The 14,308-nt window shown below is 39.5% G+C and overlaps 1 protein-coding gene across 1 annotated transcript in view; it reads right to left on the bottom strand.

The window, feature by feature from the left end:
• Positions 1 to 9,688: 9,688 nt before the first annotated feature.
• ireb2 (iron-responsive element binding protein 2) overlaps positions 9,689 to 14,308 on the bottom strand; it is a 28,077-nt gene continuing 23,457 nt past the window's right edge. The window contains exons 20-22 of the mRNA XM_046357215.1: positions 14,113 to 14,235; positions 12,161 to 12,346; positions 9,689 to 12,029 (exon numbers count right to left, since the gene is read on the bottom strand). Of these exons, the coding sequence (XP_046213171.1) occupies positions 11,919 to 12,029; positions 12,161 to 12,346; positions 14,113 to 14,235 (420 nt within the window). The 3' untranslated portion in view covers positions 9,689 to 11,918. The remainder of the gene's footprint in view (positions 12,030 to 12,160; positions 12,347 to 14,112; positions 14,236 to 14,308) is intronic.

Below are 14,308 nucleotides of genomic sequence, written 5' to 3' on the forward strand. Positions count from 1 at the left end.
AAAAATAGAAATAGATTACATTTTCAAGATCAATGCTTTGAACATAGCTCTCAAACTCAGGGGCATTCTGCCTTCTACCTACAGTTTTCAGCCATTAGCCAATTGTCATACTTGAGTAAAAGTAAAGAGAACTTCATAGAAGAGTACTCAAGTAAAAGTCATCCAATAAAATACTAATTGAGTAAGTCTAAATGTATTTGATTTAAAATATTCTTAAGTATCAAAAGTATAAATCCTTTAAAATTCTTTATATTGAGCAAACTAGATTACATAATTATTATTGTTTTTACAGATAGCCAGGGGCATGCTCCAACACTAAGGCATCATTTACAAACAAACCAATTGTGTTTCCTGAGTCTGCCAGATAAGATGCAGTAGGGATGACCAGGGATGTTCTCTTAGTGTGTGAATTGGACCATGTTCCTGTCCTGCTAAGCATTCAAAATGTAGGAGTACTTTTGGTTGTCAGGGAAAATGTATGGAGTAAAAAAGTACATACTTTTCTTTAGGAATGTAGTGAAGTAAAAGTTGTCAAAAATATAAATAGTAAATTACAGTACAGATACCCCCAAAACACTACTTAAGTAGTACTTCAAGTATTTTTACTTAAGTACTTCACACCACTGGCTACGTTCACGATTGACTCATGTGAACTAAAATCCCAATGCTGTGTTTTAATGTAAAGAAACATCAATAATCATCACATGTGACACGGCTTTGAAACATATGGCCCTTATCTTTCATTTTTATTTTTATTTTTTATTTCACCTTTATTTAACCAGGTAGGCTAGTTGAGAACAAGTTCTAATTTGCAACTGCGACCTGGCCAAGATAAAGCATCAGCGAGAAAGAATCCTTCAAATAGAAAATATACACTTACAGCTATGGTGCCTCAATCTGAGGAAACAACATTTCCGCTACACTTCCTGAGTTATGCTTATGTAACCCTTGTTATTTTGGTCCTTTGAGAGATACAGTTCGTATCCTCCGCCCCCTCTATGACCTCTGATAGTAATGCACCTACGTCATAGGTTATGCAAGTTAGCATTCTAGCTAACAACTGCTGCATCCAAAATAGTTATTTTGCAAAGATAACAACCAAATACAATCTTAGCGAGTGTTCAAGCAAGAATCAAAACATCAGTGAAAGTGTATGAGAACCCCAAAAAGTTATTTTATTTAGAAGTAATAAAAACTTAAATATAGGCTATGTTGAATGGGCGCAGACGGCGATGGATTTCTTACTGCAGTTCGTGACGTCAGTAGTGCAATGGTCATAATAGGTGCCGGAGGAGATGGCTGCCGTTTTACGGGCTCTTAACCAATTGTGCTATTGTGTGTGTTTTTTCACGTTATTTGTAACTTATTTTGTACATAATGTTTCTGCCACTGTCTCTTATGATCGAAAATAGCTTCTGGATATCAGGACAGCGATTACTCATCTCGAACTGGACAAATATGTTTTAATTTAACAAGTCGGACGCAAAGGATTTACTTCCGACACCCGACAAGGCCAACTTCCCTGTCATTCGCAGGAGAAAGAGAGAGTTTTCAGGGACGTAGGTCGGGGTGCCTTGTAAGGATCTGACGGCGAGTGTGTAATCTGCCTTTACCATTGGTCCTATTAGCCAACGTACAATCATTGGATAACAAAATAGACGAGCTATGATCACGAATATCATACCAACTAGGACATTACAATCGGTAATATCTTATGTTTCACTGAGTTGTGCTGGCTAGACCATGCATTTTGATTTTATCCATCCACACCAGATCAAGACCCGTAGGTTGAAATATCCAAACAAACTCTGAACCAACTATATTAATTTGGGGACAGGTCAAAACACATGAAACATTAATGGATATTTACCTATTTAGCTGGCTATTACTAGCTTCTTTGTCCTGGGACATAAACATTGGGTTGTTATTTAACCTGAAATGCACAAGGTCCTTTTTTTTCCTGGATCTTTGTAGAATTTTTACCAATTTTGTGTCACACAAAATAATGTGTTGGCTACTCCAAGAATTAATCCACAAATAAAAGGTGAAACCTAGTTAGTTTCTAGTAATCTCTCCTCCTTTAGCCTTCTATGGCCTTTATATGGCGGTTGGCAAACCATTTTGACTGGAGTGTGGACCTCAGTCATCTTTCAAATCACCCACATGGGTATATGCTCCTAAAAACCAATGAAGAAATCAGAGAGGCTGGACTTGCAACATGTCAAGCGTCAAAAATAGAACCAAATTCTATTTTAGCACCTGCTTACGCAGACGCTCATTGACGTGCAAGCTTTGGATGAAATGATTGAATAACATGCATGTGTACATTTATTTTGCAACGCTCACACACGCAGACGGTGTAGTCAGCATGATATACAATGTAGGCCTATCACTTGTGCATCAGTGCGCTCTAAAGAGTTAAGAATGATATGCAGGCTTACATTGCACCCAAACAGGACAGATCTGAGATTTGTTTTGCTACTTAGTCCTCTTAAATTGTAATTCCAAATTGCATATCAAAAATATTTATGGTTATATGACCAAAGATTTGTATAACTAACCCAAGATAGACCAGATCCTGTTGTGTCGTTTCCAATGGGAGTAAATTCATCTTAGTGGGCAGAACAAGCAAGGTGTGCAGAGCCAAGCACCAGCTAGTGAGATCCTATTGGTGTGTACAAGCATTTATTCGCCTTCTCTTTGAAGTGCATGTGTGCTCAATTTGTCATTGCTCTACACAACACAGTCCACTCTGTCTGTAACAGATTCTAGTTATGGAAACGGAAAACTGTATGGAGATCAAATGTTTTGTCTATGAGAAAACCGGCAGAATGTTGGCCAAAATCCATCTCCCTCCATCTTCTCCCACTGCCAACCATGGGGACTTCCTCTCATCACCAGATTTGGTAGTGAGTGCAAACTCCAACTGGATGCTTCACATGTACGGGCCCTACATCCAGTGAAATATCCGTCTCATTGTTTTATCTGCGATATGACAGTCTGCTCTTCCATTCCTCAACCTTCACACCAGGACTGCCAAAAATATAAGGTAGCTAATAAGACTTTTGCAAAAATATATATAAAATAACTACCCACTACCATGAGATGTATATATTTGATGTAATAATTGAATGATGACCATTTCCTTCTGAAAATACATTTAAATAGTGTTTTATGCGAGTGTTTATACCCTGCTCCATGTATTCAATCTATTCCATTTAAAATGTGTCTCTAGTGCAGCTTTACTTCCGGGCTATTATGATGCATCTGGCAGTTCCTTCTCAGTATCCCCTTCAATTTAGAACGTTTTTAAAAACACAGAAGCCAAGCGCGGAAACTATGGATACAACTTATTTTGTGTTCACGCATTATTATAATTCATATGAGCGCCACTAGAAATCCTTTCTGTTAGCCCATACATCATGACAAATTACACCGTATGACTGCCCTGCTAATGTGTTTGCCCCTTGTAGGCTAAACTGTCAAGAAAATAAAAAACGTAACTGATCCAAATGGTTGCCCAGTCAGGCAGGCTAGATGCAGTTATTTTGAAATTATGAATATGCATTCTAAACGACGGGCTTTTGAGCGGTTATTCAAATTACATAGGCTATTCACTGCAGTTTACAGCCCATACTAGAGTTTTGTACTCAAAAACAATAATACAATTCTTCATTGCGTTGTGTTGTTGTAGCCTAGGTATAATACAATTATTGTCCCTAAAAAACTGAAACAATATGGTAGATTTTCGAGGACTGGGGAGGGAGTGCTCATAGTGTAAGCTATCTATGATTTTATTATCTAATTTAAATATATATATTTCACTGTATATTTCACTGTGTAAATTGACTGGATATATTCACTGCAGTATTAAGCCTAACATTAAGCCTTCACACCGACAGTGTTCTGGCGTTTTGGTACATCAGAAGTACATTCATTTCCAATGGAATGCTGCGTTTGCCTTGCGGTGCGTTCCGTGTGATGTACACAGGAGGTTGGTGGCACCTTAATTGGGGAGGATGGGCTCGTAGTAATGGCTGGAGCGGAATGGGTGGAATGGTATCAAATACTTCAAACACATGCCATTCCATTTACTCCATTACGACCATTATTATGAGCTGTACTCCCCTCAGCAGTCTCCACTGGTGGTACATATGTTGGATTTATCAAACTTATGCATGAAATTGTATCCGTAGACGCCTTGACAGAAAAGGTGAATGTTTAACTTTTGTTGCACACACATCCAGATGATGTTGCGTAACATTTTGCACAATGAAACTGTATGTGTGATCGAGGTGTAACAAGCTGGGAGATGGAAAGGAAAAGCTGATATTTTCCTACAGTAGGCCTATCTTAACACCGGGCTACATCCTGACAAAATAGGCCTACACCATATGAGTGGCCTACTAACGTAGCTTTCTGGACCTTCTAAACTGTTGAGAATAGACCCAAACTGATCCAAATGGTTACATAATCAGGCTGTTGGCCTATCTAGTGAATTCAGCATGAAACAAAACAGGAAATGTGAGTGGATATTCAAATTAGCCTACATCACTGCAGTTTACACCCTATAGACAAATGTGTATTCACTTGATATCAATAATACATTCCTCATTGCACTGTGTTGTTGTAGCCCAGGTGTAATACTTTTGTCTAAAAACGTAGTCCTAGGCCTATCCGGTAGTCTCGTCACTTTACCCCTACCTAATACCTATGTGTACATATCTACCTCAATTTCTTTGAACCCCTGCACACGGAGTCGGTACTGGTACCCCATGCATATAGCCCAGCTATCATTGCTCATTGTGTATTTATTCTTCATGTTACTTATTTTTTTCTATTATAATTTTTTATTTCTTACTGTATGCAGCATTGTTGAGAAGGGCTCTAAAGTAAGCATTTCACTGTTAGTCTACACCTGTTGTTTATAAAGCATGTGACAATAAAAATGTGATTTGATTTAATTCACAGTGGAGCTTTGTGTGCCCGTGCACCACTGAGCAAAGCCTGGAAAAACACACTACAGATCTGCCATTTCATAATCTGGTTACCTATTTTTCTTGCACTTTGACAGGTAAATATTTAGCCTATGGCACTAATATTTAGCTAACGAATGGCCTAATATCTAGGTAATATTTATACTGAACAAAAATATAAATGCAACAATTTCAACGATTGTACTGAGTTACAGTTCATATAAGGAAATCAGTCAAATAAATTCAGGCCCTTATCTATGGATGTCACATGACTGGGCAGGTGGACCTGGGAGGGCACATGCCTACCCACTTGGGAGCAGTGGTATAAACTTCTTATGGAAAAATACTTTAAAGTATGACTTAAGTATTTTTGGGGGGTATGTGTACTTTAGTATTTAGATTTTTTACTATTTTTACTTAAAAGCAATGGTAGCATTGCTTTAAAATATTTACTTTTATGAAAATAATGTACTTTTTACTCCATACATTTTCCCTGACAACGAAAAGTACTCATTACATTTTGAATGCTTAGCATGACAGAAATTTCACGCACTTATCAGGAGAACACCTGGTCATCCGTACTGCCCCTGATCTGGTGTACTCAAAAAACACAAATGCTTAGTTTGTAAAGAGTGTTGGAGTGTGCCCCTGGCTATCTGTCTGGTTTTCTTAAAATAAGGGATTTTAAATTATTAAAACTTTTACTTTTGATACTAAAGTATGTTTTTGGCATTACATGTCATGTTTTGTCTTATATTGTCTTGTCATTATGCTTTTCCTTCTGTTCGTTTTCCCCTGCTGGTCTTTTTAGGTTCGTTCCCCTTTTTCTCTCTCCCTCTCTCTCTCTTCTCTCTATCGTTCCGTTCCTGCTCCCAGCTGTTCCTATTCCACTAATCAATCATTTAGTCTTCCCACACCTGTTCCCTATCTTTTCCCCTGATTAGAGTCCCTATTTCTCCCCTTGTTTTCCGTTTCTGCCCTGTCGGATCCTTGTATACTGTTCACCGTGCTGTGTCTTTGTATCGCCCTGTCGTGTCGTGTTTCCCTCAGATGCTGCGTGGTGAGCAGGTGTCTGAGTCTGCTACGGTCAAGTGCCTTCCCAAGGCAACCTGCAGTTCATTATCGAGTCTCCAGTCAGTTCTCGTGATTACGAGTGAAATTGTTTCTTATGCTTTATTTACCGCTCCGATTTGTCTAGGAGTATTGCTATTTCCTTAAACTGGATTAAAGACTCTGTTTTCGCCAAGTCGCTTTTGGGTCCTCATTCACCTGCATAACATTACATTTACTTTTCATACTTTTTATATGTATATTTAAAACCAAATATTTGTAGACTTTTTTACTCTATGACTTTCACTTGAGTCATTTTTAATAGGGTATATTTATTTTAACTCAAGTATGACAATTGGGATTTTTCCATCACTGCTTGGGATCCAGGCCCACCCGCTGGGGACCAAAACCAGCCTTGGACTCTTTAAAAGCAATGCTACCAAATACTAATTGAGTTTATGTAAACTTCTGACCAACTGGGAATGTGATGAAAGAAATAAAAGCTGTAATAAAAATGAAAAATGTGAAATGTCAGAATAATAGTAGAATGATTTATTTCAGTTTGTATTTCTTTCATCACATTCCCAGTGGGTCAGAAGTTTACATACTCTCAATTAGTATTTGGTAGCATTACCTTTAAATTGTTTAACTTGGGTCAAATGTTTCCGGTAGTCTTCCACAAGCTTCCCACAATAAGATGGGTACATTTTGGCCCATTGCTCCTGACAGAGCTGGTGTAACTTGAGTCAGGTTTGTAGGCTTCTTTGCTCGCACATTCTTTTTCAGTTCTGCCGACAAATTTGATATAGGATTGAAGTCAGTCAGCTTTGTGATGGCAACTTCAAAACCTTGACTTTGTTGTCCTTATTAAGCCATTTTGCCACAACTTTGGAAGTATGCTTGGGGTCATTGTCCATTTGGAAGACCCATTTGCGACTAAGCTTTAATTTCCTGACTGATGTCTTGAGATGTTGCTTCAATATATCCACATCATTTTCCTGCATCATGTTGCCATCCATTTTGTGAAGTGCACCAGTCCCTCCTGCAGCAAAGCACCCCCACAACATGATGCTGCCACCCCGTGCTTCATGGTTTGGATGGTGTTCTTTGGCTTGCAAGCCCCCTTCTTCTTCCAAACATAACGATGGTCATTATGGCCAAACAGTTCTATTTTGTTTCATCAGACCAGAGGCTTTTTTATGGCGGTTTTGGAGCAGTGGCTTCTGCCTTGCTGAGCGGCCTTTCAGGTTACGTCGATATAGGACTCATTTTATTGTGGATATAGATACCTTTGTACCTGTTTCCTCCAGCATCTTCGCGAGGTCCTTTGCTGTTGTTCTGGGATTGATTTTCACTTTTCGCACCAAAGTGCATTCATCTCTAGGAGACAGAACACGTCTCCTTCTTGAGCGGTATGATGCCTGAATGGTCCCATGGTGTTTATACTTGCGTACTACTGTTTGTACAGATGAACGTGGTACCTTCGGGCGTTTTGAAATTGCTGGATGAACCAGACCTTTGTGGAGTTTCTACAAAATAAATTCTGAGGTCTTGGCCGATTTCTTTTGATTTTCCCATGATGTCAAGCAAAGAGGCACTGAGTTTGAAGGTAGGCCTTGAAATACATCCAGAGGTACAACTCCAATTGACTCAAAGTATGGCAATTAGCCTATCGGAAGCTTCTAAAGCCATGACACAATTTTCTGAAATGTTCCAAGCCGTTTAAAGGCACAGTTAACTTGGTGTTTGTAAACTTCTGACCCACTGAAATTGTGATAGTGAATTTTAAGTGAAATAATCTGTCTGTAAACAAACAAAAAATAACTTTTGTCATGCACCAAGTAAAAAATAGCGTCTTATAACGTAACGTCATTTTTTTAAATGAAAAAAGTTGACGATAAACTTTCACAAAACACTTCGAAATACTTTTGTAATGCAACTTTAGGTATTAGTACACGTTAATAAGTGATCAAATTGATCACGAGGCGATGTATATTCTATAGGGGTACGTCTGGAAATAATGTCCGGGTAAATCTCAACCAAAATATCCGGTCGGAGACCTGAACAAATGGCTCGTCTCTTCTTCGTTTGACCAAGAAACAAAGCCTAGGCAAATGACAAGACTGTTGACATCGTGTGGAAGCTGTAGGTATTGCAACCTCAGCCCCATTTAATGTGGTTCGCCTTTAACAATGGGTTGAAGTGGCGGATGGATATATTTTTCAATTTTCAGTGATCAGATTTTCCTGCACTTTTCAATGAAATGCACGTTCTGTTATAGTCAAAGCTGTGATTTAACCAGTTTTATAAACGTCTGAGTGTTTTCTATCCACACATACTAATCATATGCATATACTATATTCCTGGCATGAGTAGCAGGGCGCTGAAATGTTGCACGATTTTTTACAGAATGTTCGAAAAAGTAGAGGGTCGACTTAAGAGGTTAACAAGAAATGTGTGGAGTGGTTGAAAAACGAGTTTTAATGTTGTTACACGTGGTCTCCCACTGAGAGGATGATCAGCTGTCTGTCCTGGCTCCCGGTAGCGCTGTCTTAGGCGTCTCACATTACAGGCATTGCAATTCCCTGGCCACATCTGCAGTCCTCATGCCTCATTGCAGCATGCCTAAGGCACGTTCACGCAGATGAGCAGGGACCCGGGGCATCTTTCCTTTGGTGTTTTTCAGAGTCAGTAGAAAAGCCTCTTTAGTGTCCTAAATGTTCATAACTGTGACCTTAAATTGCCTACAGTCTGTAAGCTGTTAGTGTCTTAACAACCGTTCCACAGGTGCATGTTCATTAATTGTTTATGGTTCACTGAACAAGCATGGGAAAGTGTTTAAACCATTTACAATGAAGATCTGTGAAGTTATTTGGATTTTTACAAATTGTCTTTGAAAGACAGGGACCTGAAGAAGGGACGTTTTTTTGTTGTTGCTGAGTTTACAATACAACACAATGACAAAGTGAAAACTGTTTTCATACATTTTTTAAATCTATGAAAAATAAAATCCTGAAAAGGGGACGTTTTTTATATATATATACACACACACACACTTGTTTACTTGACTTTTATTCTCTATAAATTGACGCTCAAATCATTTACTCCGGCAAGTTTGCCACCGCTGCGCTGCAATAAGAAAGTAAACAGAAGTCAAATCCATCACTTCTGTTGATTGGCTGTGTCCTTAGAAAGGTTCGAAAATGTGGTGGATAGAATGTAATGGATCGCATCCCGACAGTGCAGCTCAGTGTAAACAAGCATAACGGCAGGGTCGGTATCTCCTAGCAAAGAACAGACATTCTTCAAGTCGAAGTTGGATATTAGTAGTGCTGTAGTAAAGGATCTATTTTAAAGCCAGTTAAGATAGCATTTAAACCTACAAATGTAGCATGTTAATTTCAAGCAAACATGTAAGTGAATGGGTTTTCCAAAATTCTGAAGCTTCTTTACCCTTCTTGGTCATTGCTAAGCAAAACAATGAGCCAGTCTAGCCTGGGGGTAAGATAGCCCAGGACTAAGAACAAAGCAGTGTGAATAAGGTCTGTCTTGGACTTGCGGGTGATGTGCTGGAACAATAATGCCAGCACTGATTTGAGAGGCCAGCATCCAAATCGAAATGTTTTTTTTTTGTAGTTTCTTTACAGTAAAACATTCAAAACTTTCATTTTAATCATTTATTAAAAACTATATACAATATCTGTTATAATTCAGTATTCGGTACTTATTTTTATTATTTTTACCACTTCTCTGCATTATCCAGGTACTTATTGTTATGTGCAATGTTGCACTTGCTTTGTTTGCATATGGTAAATTGTTTGTGAAAATGAAAAATGAAGCAGTACCCCAACAACAGCTACACACAAATAATAACATCACATACGTCATCCATTAATTAAAATAGACTAAATTACCGTGTGCTTGTACTCTCAGGGAAAAAACTAAAATCCCCAAAGCGGTCAGTGAGACGCATACCTTTGAAGTCAAGCCAATAGAACGGATCACACTTTCAAGGGAAACTGCATTAAGATAAAACTGGGGTATACTCAGTGAGGTGAAATACTCAGAATAACATTGCAGATAGAAATGAACACAGTTGACTTGATTACATGTTCTACGTGACAATTCAATCGTATCTACACTAGACATTTCTACCTGATTCTGAAAATTCTTCAGTGTTGCACCATCTTGATCAGACCAGCGGCCAGGACTCAAGTACCCAATCAAAACACAACAAAACACAGGAAACCAATAAGCCCAAATCAGGCTAATTGAAGCTCTGTAGTTTGACAACCAAAGACATCAACGTGTGTGTATGCACCCTCAAAACGAATGACATTACAGGTCAGGAAACTCTGTTCTCTGCTTAAACTTGCTTTGGAAATGTGTCATGGCAACACAACGGCATTGTTCACTCTTGGAAAGTAAAAAATAAATAAAAATGTTGGGTTTTCAAACAGCACCAGACAGTAAACTGTTTGAATTTAGTATGACAATAAATAATTGACAATCTCAATGACCACTAAAGTATTTGTTTAAAAGCGAATGTTCAAATCCACATTCCAGAAGTCTCAATTATATTGTATGAATAAAGTTTCATATAGTGCCATTATCTGAGTAAGCCAACTGAGGCAACATTGTCACACAGACAGCCTTAACATGCAAAATGTCCAACCACAGTGTTAATACCAACACACGAACAATGGTTGCCCGCTACTTTGTAAACCTTAAATATCGGTACCTGACAAGCAACATGTAATGAGATATTGTAGATCAAACTAGACTATCAGAGCCATATATAGAGATACACAGTTCAAGATTGTATGCGTCTTACAGAGGACCTCGCAAATTGTCATTAGAAGCACCAAAGCGAAGGACATTTTGACACCTCTGCCTCAGCACCAGTGAAATCGATAGATTTGGGTGTGGAAACTAACCCCGTTGTCAGATAATCAGTTCAACCAGTAGACAATGAAACTGTGCAGACATGGAGAGCAAATAACAACTGTTTCCTCCACATTCTCATTCTGACCATAAGTGCAAAAGAGGACATCCCTGGAAATACTCTGTTGTAAAGGATGGACGAGTCTGCAAGAGATATGCACAGCCGAGACTGGTGCACGATTCCAAATCAAAATCGTAAAAGATTACATTATGTAGGCAAAGTAGAATATTCTCCCTGTTGCTTACAGTAATCCAATCTGTCCAGATCTACATACGCATCAAAGGAGTAGAGAGAAAGAGTTGGGTTGCAATTGGGCACAAGGTCTCATCTGGTCGGCTAAAGCAGATCGATCTGGTTTCAGAATTGAACTTGACTGATGTGGTTAGGAAGCTCAAGCGCTGATAAAAAGTGCAGATACCTGTTCAAACGAGATGAAACTTTCCGACTGACACAGATAAAAATCAATGACTATCAGGTTATGCCCATTCTTTACATTGGGCTTCTACACTGCAACGTTCGGAATGTTCCACCCTATAGAACAGGCACCCTGCTGGAGCATGGATGGGGCATGCTCAGCCATTTAATATCAACCTGTTCTAAAGTGGATTGTGTTGGTCTAAATGCTGAAGCAGATTGATATCGTCAAAGAGGACTGAGCTGTTGGGCTGGTCTGAGCTAGTCTGAAGTGGAGCAGACTGGACTGGTCACAAGCAGTTCAAAACAGCACAGGTTCGGTTTAGACCTGGGAGGCATTTGTCTGTGGGCAGGGGAGGGTACATAATCTCTGTGAATTAGCTTCTGTGTCTTCCCTACTTGAGCACGCTAGTTTAGTAGGCCCATTTCCACACATTCAACTAGATGGTTGGAGCATGATTAACCCCATATATAAGCACAGAAAGAAAAACAGTCCTTGGGGTTAAAGCGGCGTTAAGATAAAATTATCTAGTCTAGAGCATGGTCCGAGCCACATATCGCAGCAGCCCGCCATGCCGGTAAAAGGCCACATCCATCTCGTTGTCAAACAGAGTCGTCACACTGAAAGTCTTTCCAGAGCTAGTCTAGAGAGAAAAAAGGGAAAAATGTAGGTCAATGAAGAGACAATGCCACGGACAAAGATAGTTGTGAGACATTTTACATGGGGATGGGAAATTTGAGTTATAAAAAGGTAACATTTGATTGGATGCCATACTTTGACAGTCAGCATTTGCTTTGGGGACAGGTCCTCTGGTAGAGTGATAGTGAACTTCTCCTTCCCACAGAGCTCTAGCGAATCGGCACTCTGGCCTGGCAAGAACTGGAGGGGCGCGATGCCCATGCCCACCAGGTGGTTCTTGTGCATCTTCTCAAAGCTTTCTGCTATGACAGCTCGCACACCCTGCCAACCACAGAACACACAGAATAAGAGACCAATGGGATCTGTATCCCATGGAGAAAAAAGGCACATATACAATTGAATGAAATTTCCCAAGGAATATTTGACTTATTTAGAATTTCATTGTGTACATACAAACTGTAACGTTTGTTGGAGAAGAAAAAATGGTCTGGGGCTGTTTTTACGGTCTGGGCTAAGACCCTTAGTTCCAGTGAAGGGATATCTTAACGCTACAGCATGCAATGACATTCTAGACAATTATCTGCTTCCAACCTCGTGGCAACAGTTTAGGGACCGCTCTTTCCTGTTTTTGCATGACAATGGGAAAGGGAAGGGAAAGGGGGATACCCAGTCAATTGTATAACTAAGTGCATTCAACTGAAATTAGTCTTTTGCATTTAACCCAACCCTTCTGAATCAGAGCGGTGCGGGGGGCTGTCATAATCGACATCTTCGGCGCCCGGGGCACAGTGGGTTAACTGCATATCCTGTTAAGGAAGTTGAGAATTCAAGCAGCTTTTCGCAGCTTTTTGTAAAAAGTCGCGCAACATTTCAGCGCCCTGCTATTCATGCCAGGAATATAGTATATGAATATGATTAGTATGTGTGGATAGAAAACACTCAGACGTTTCTAAAACTGTTTAAATCACGGCTGTGGCTTTAACAGAACGTGCGTTTCATCGAAAAGTGCAGGGAAATCTGTTCACTGAAAATGGAAAAATATATCCTTCCGCGACTTCAAGGAATTGTTCAAAGTGAACCGAATTAAATAGGGCCGAGGTTACAGTGCCTACAGCTTCCACACGTTGTCTAGAGTCTTGTCATTTGATTCGCAATTGATTCTTGGTCTAACCGGTTCAAGGGAACTCCTTCCCTCCGGTCTCAGACCGGATGTTTTGATCGAGCTCTCTACAGACATTTTTTATACACCGACATCTAATGAATTTACATCGCCTCCTGATGAATTGTATCGCTTATTAACGTGTACTAATACCTAAAGTTGCATTACAAAAGTATTTCGAAGTGTTTTGTGAAAGTTTATCGGCGACTTTTTGAATTTAAAAAAATGACGTTACGTTATGAAACGCTATTTTTTTCCGTTTATCACACAGTATTCTTAGATCGATATTTAGGCTATATATGGACCGATTTAATCGAAAAAAGACCCTAAATGATGTTTAGGGGACATCTAGGAGTGCCAAGAAAGAAGCTCGTCAAAGGTAATGAATGTTTTATATTTTATTTCAGCGTTTTTGGTTTGCACCGGCTAACGCAAAATCTGTCGTGTTAGGTGACGTTGCAGTATTTTGAGGGTGCATGGTATCAGATAATAGCTTCTCATGCTTTCGCCGAAAAGAATTTTACAAATCTGACTTGGTGGATAGATTCACAACGAGTGTAGCTTTAATTCAGTATATTGTATGTCAATTTTAATGAAAGTTTGACTTTTATCAAAAACTATACGTGGCGCACTTGAAATTTCCACTGATTGATTTTCCCACAGCGGGAGCACTTCCCTAATTTAAGAGCACATGTTGCCAGCCACAGTACAGAACCAGATCTGCAGCCAACATCCCGTCAAACGCCCTCACCTTGGTTGTACTGCATCTAGTTATTTAAAAAAATCTTTATTTATAGAACAATCTTTCAACACTTCAAGTGTTAAAGAGTGTTTAAAAAAGTGTTAAAGAACAAGCTCCACCCAGAAGCCAGTTTTATTGGCATGTGACCAGTGCTTGAGGCTCTTGGGTGTGGAATGTAGCCTTTACCAGTAGGTAGGGTCCTTTGGCCGCCCAGTCCCGAGAGTTTCCTGAGCCGTACTGCTTCCCTGCCAGGATGATGAGGGGAATCCCGTCTCTCTGGTAGCGCTCTACTGCCTCAAACACGTCCAGCTAACAGCACAAAAACACACTGTTAAACAACTTGGCCGAAATCATGTATATTATCCACTCTCCATTTACTGCA

This window comes from Oncorhynchus gorbuscha, linkage group LG01 (assembly GCF_021184085.1).
Source record: "Oncorhynchus gorbuscha isolate QuinsamMale2020 ecotype Even-year linkage group LG01, OgorEven_v1.0, whole genome shotgun sequence".
NCBI classification, from domain to species: domain Eukaryota; kingdom Metazoa; phylum Chordata; class Actinopteri; order Salmoniformes; family Salmonidae; genus Oncorhynchus; species Oncorhynchus gorbuscha.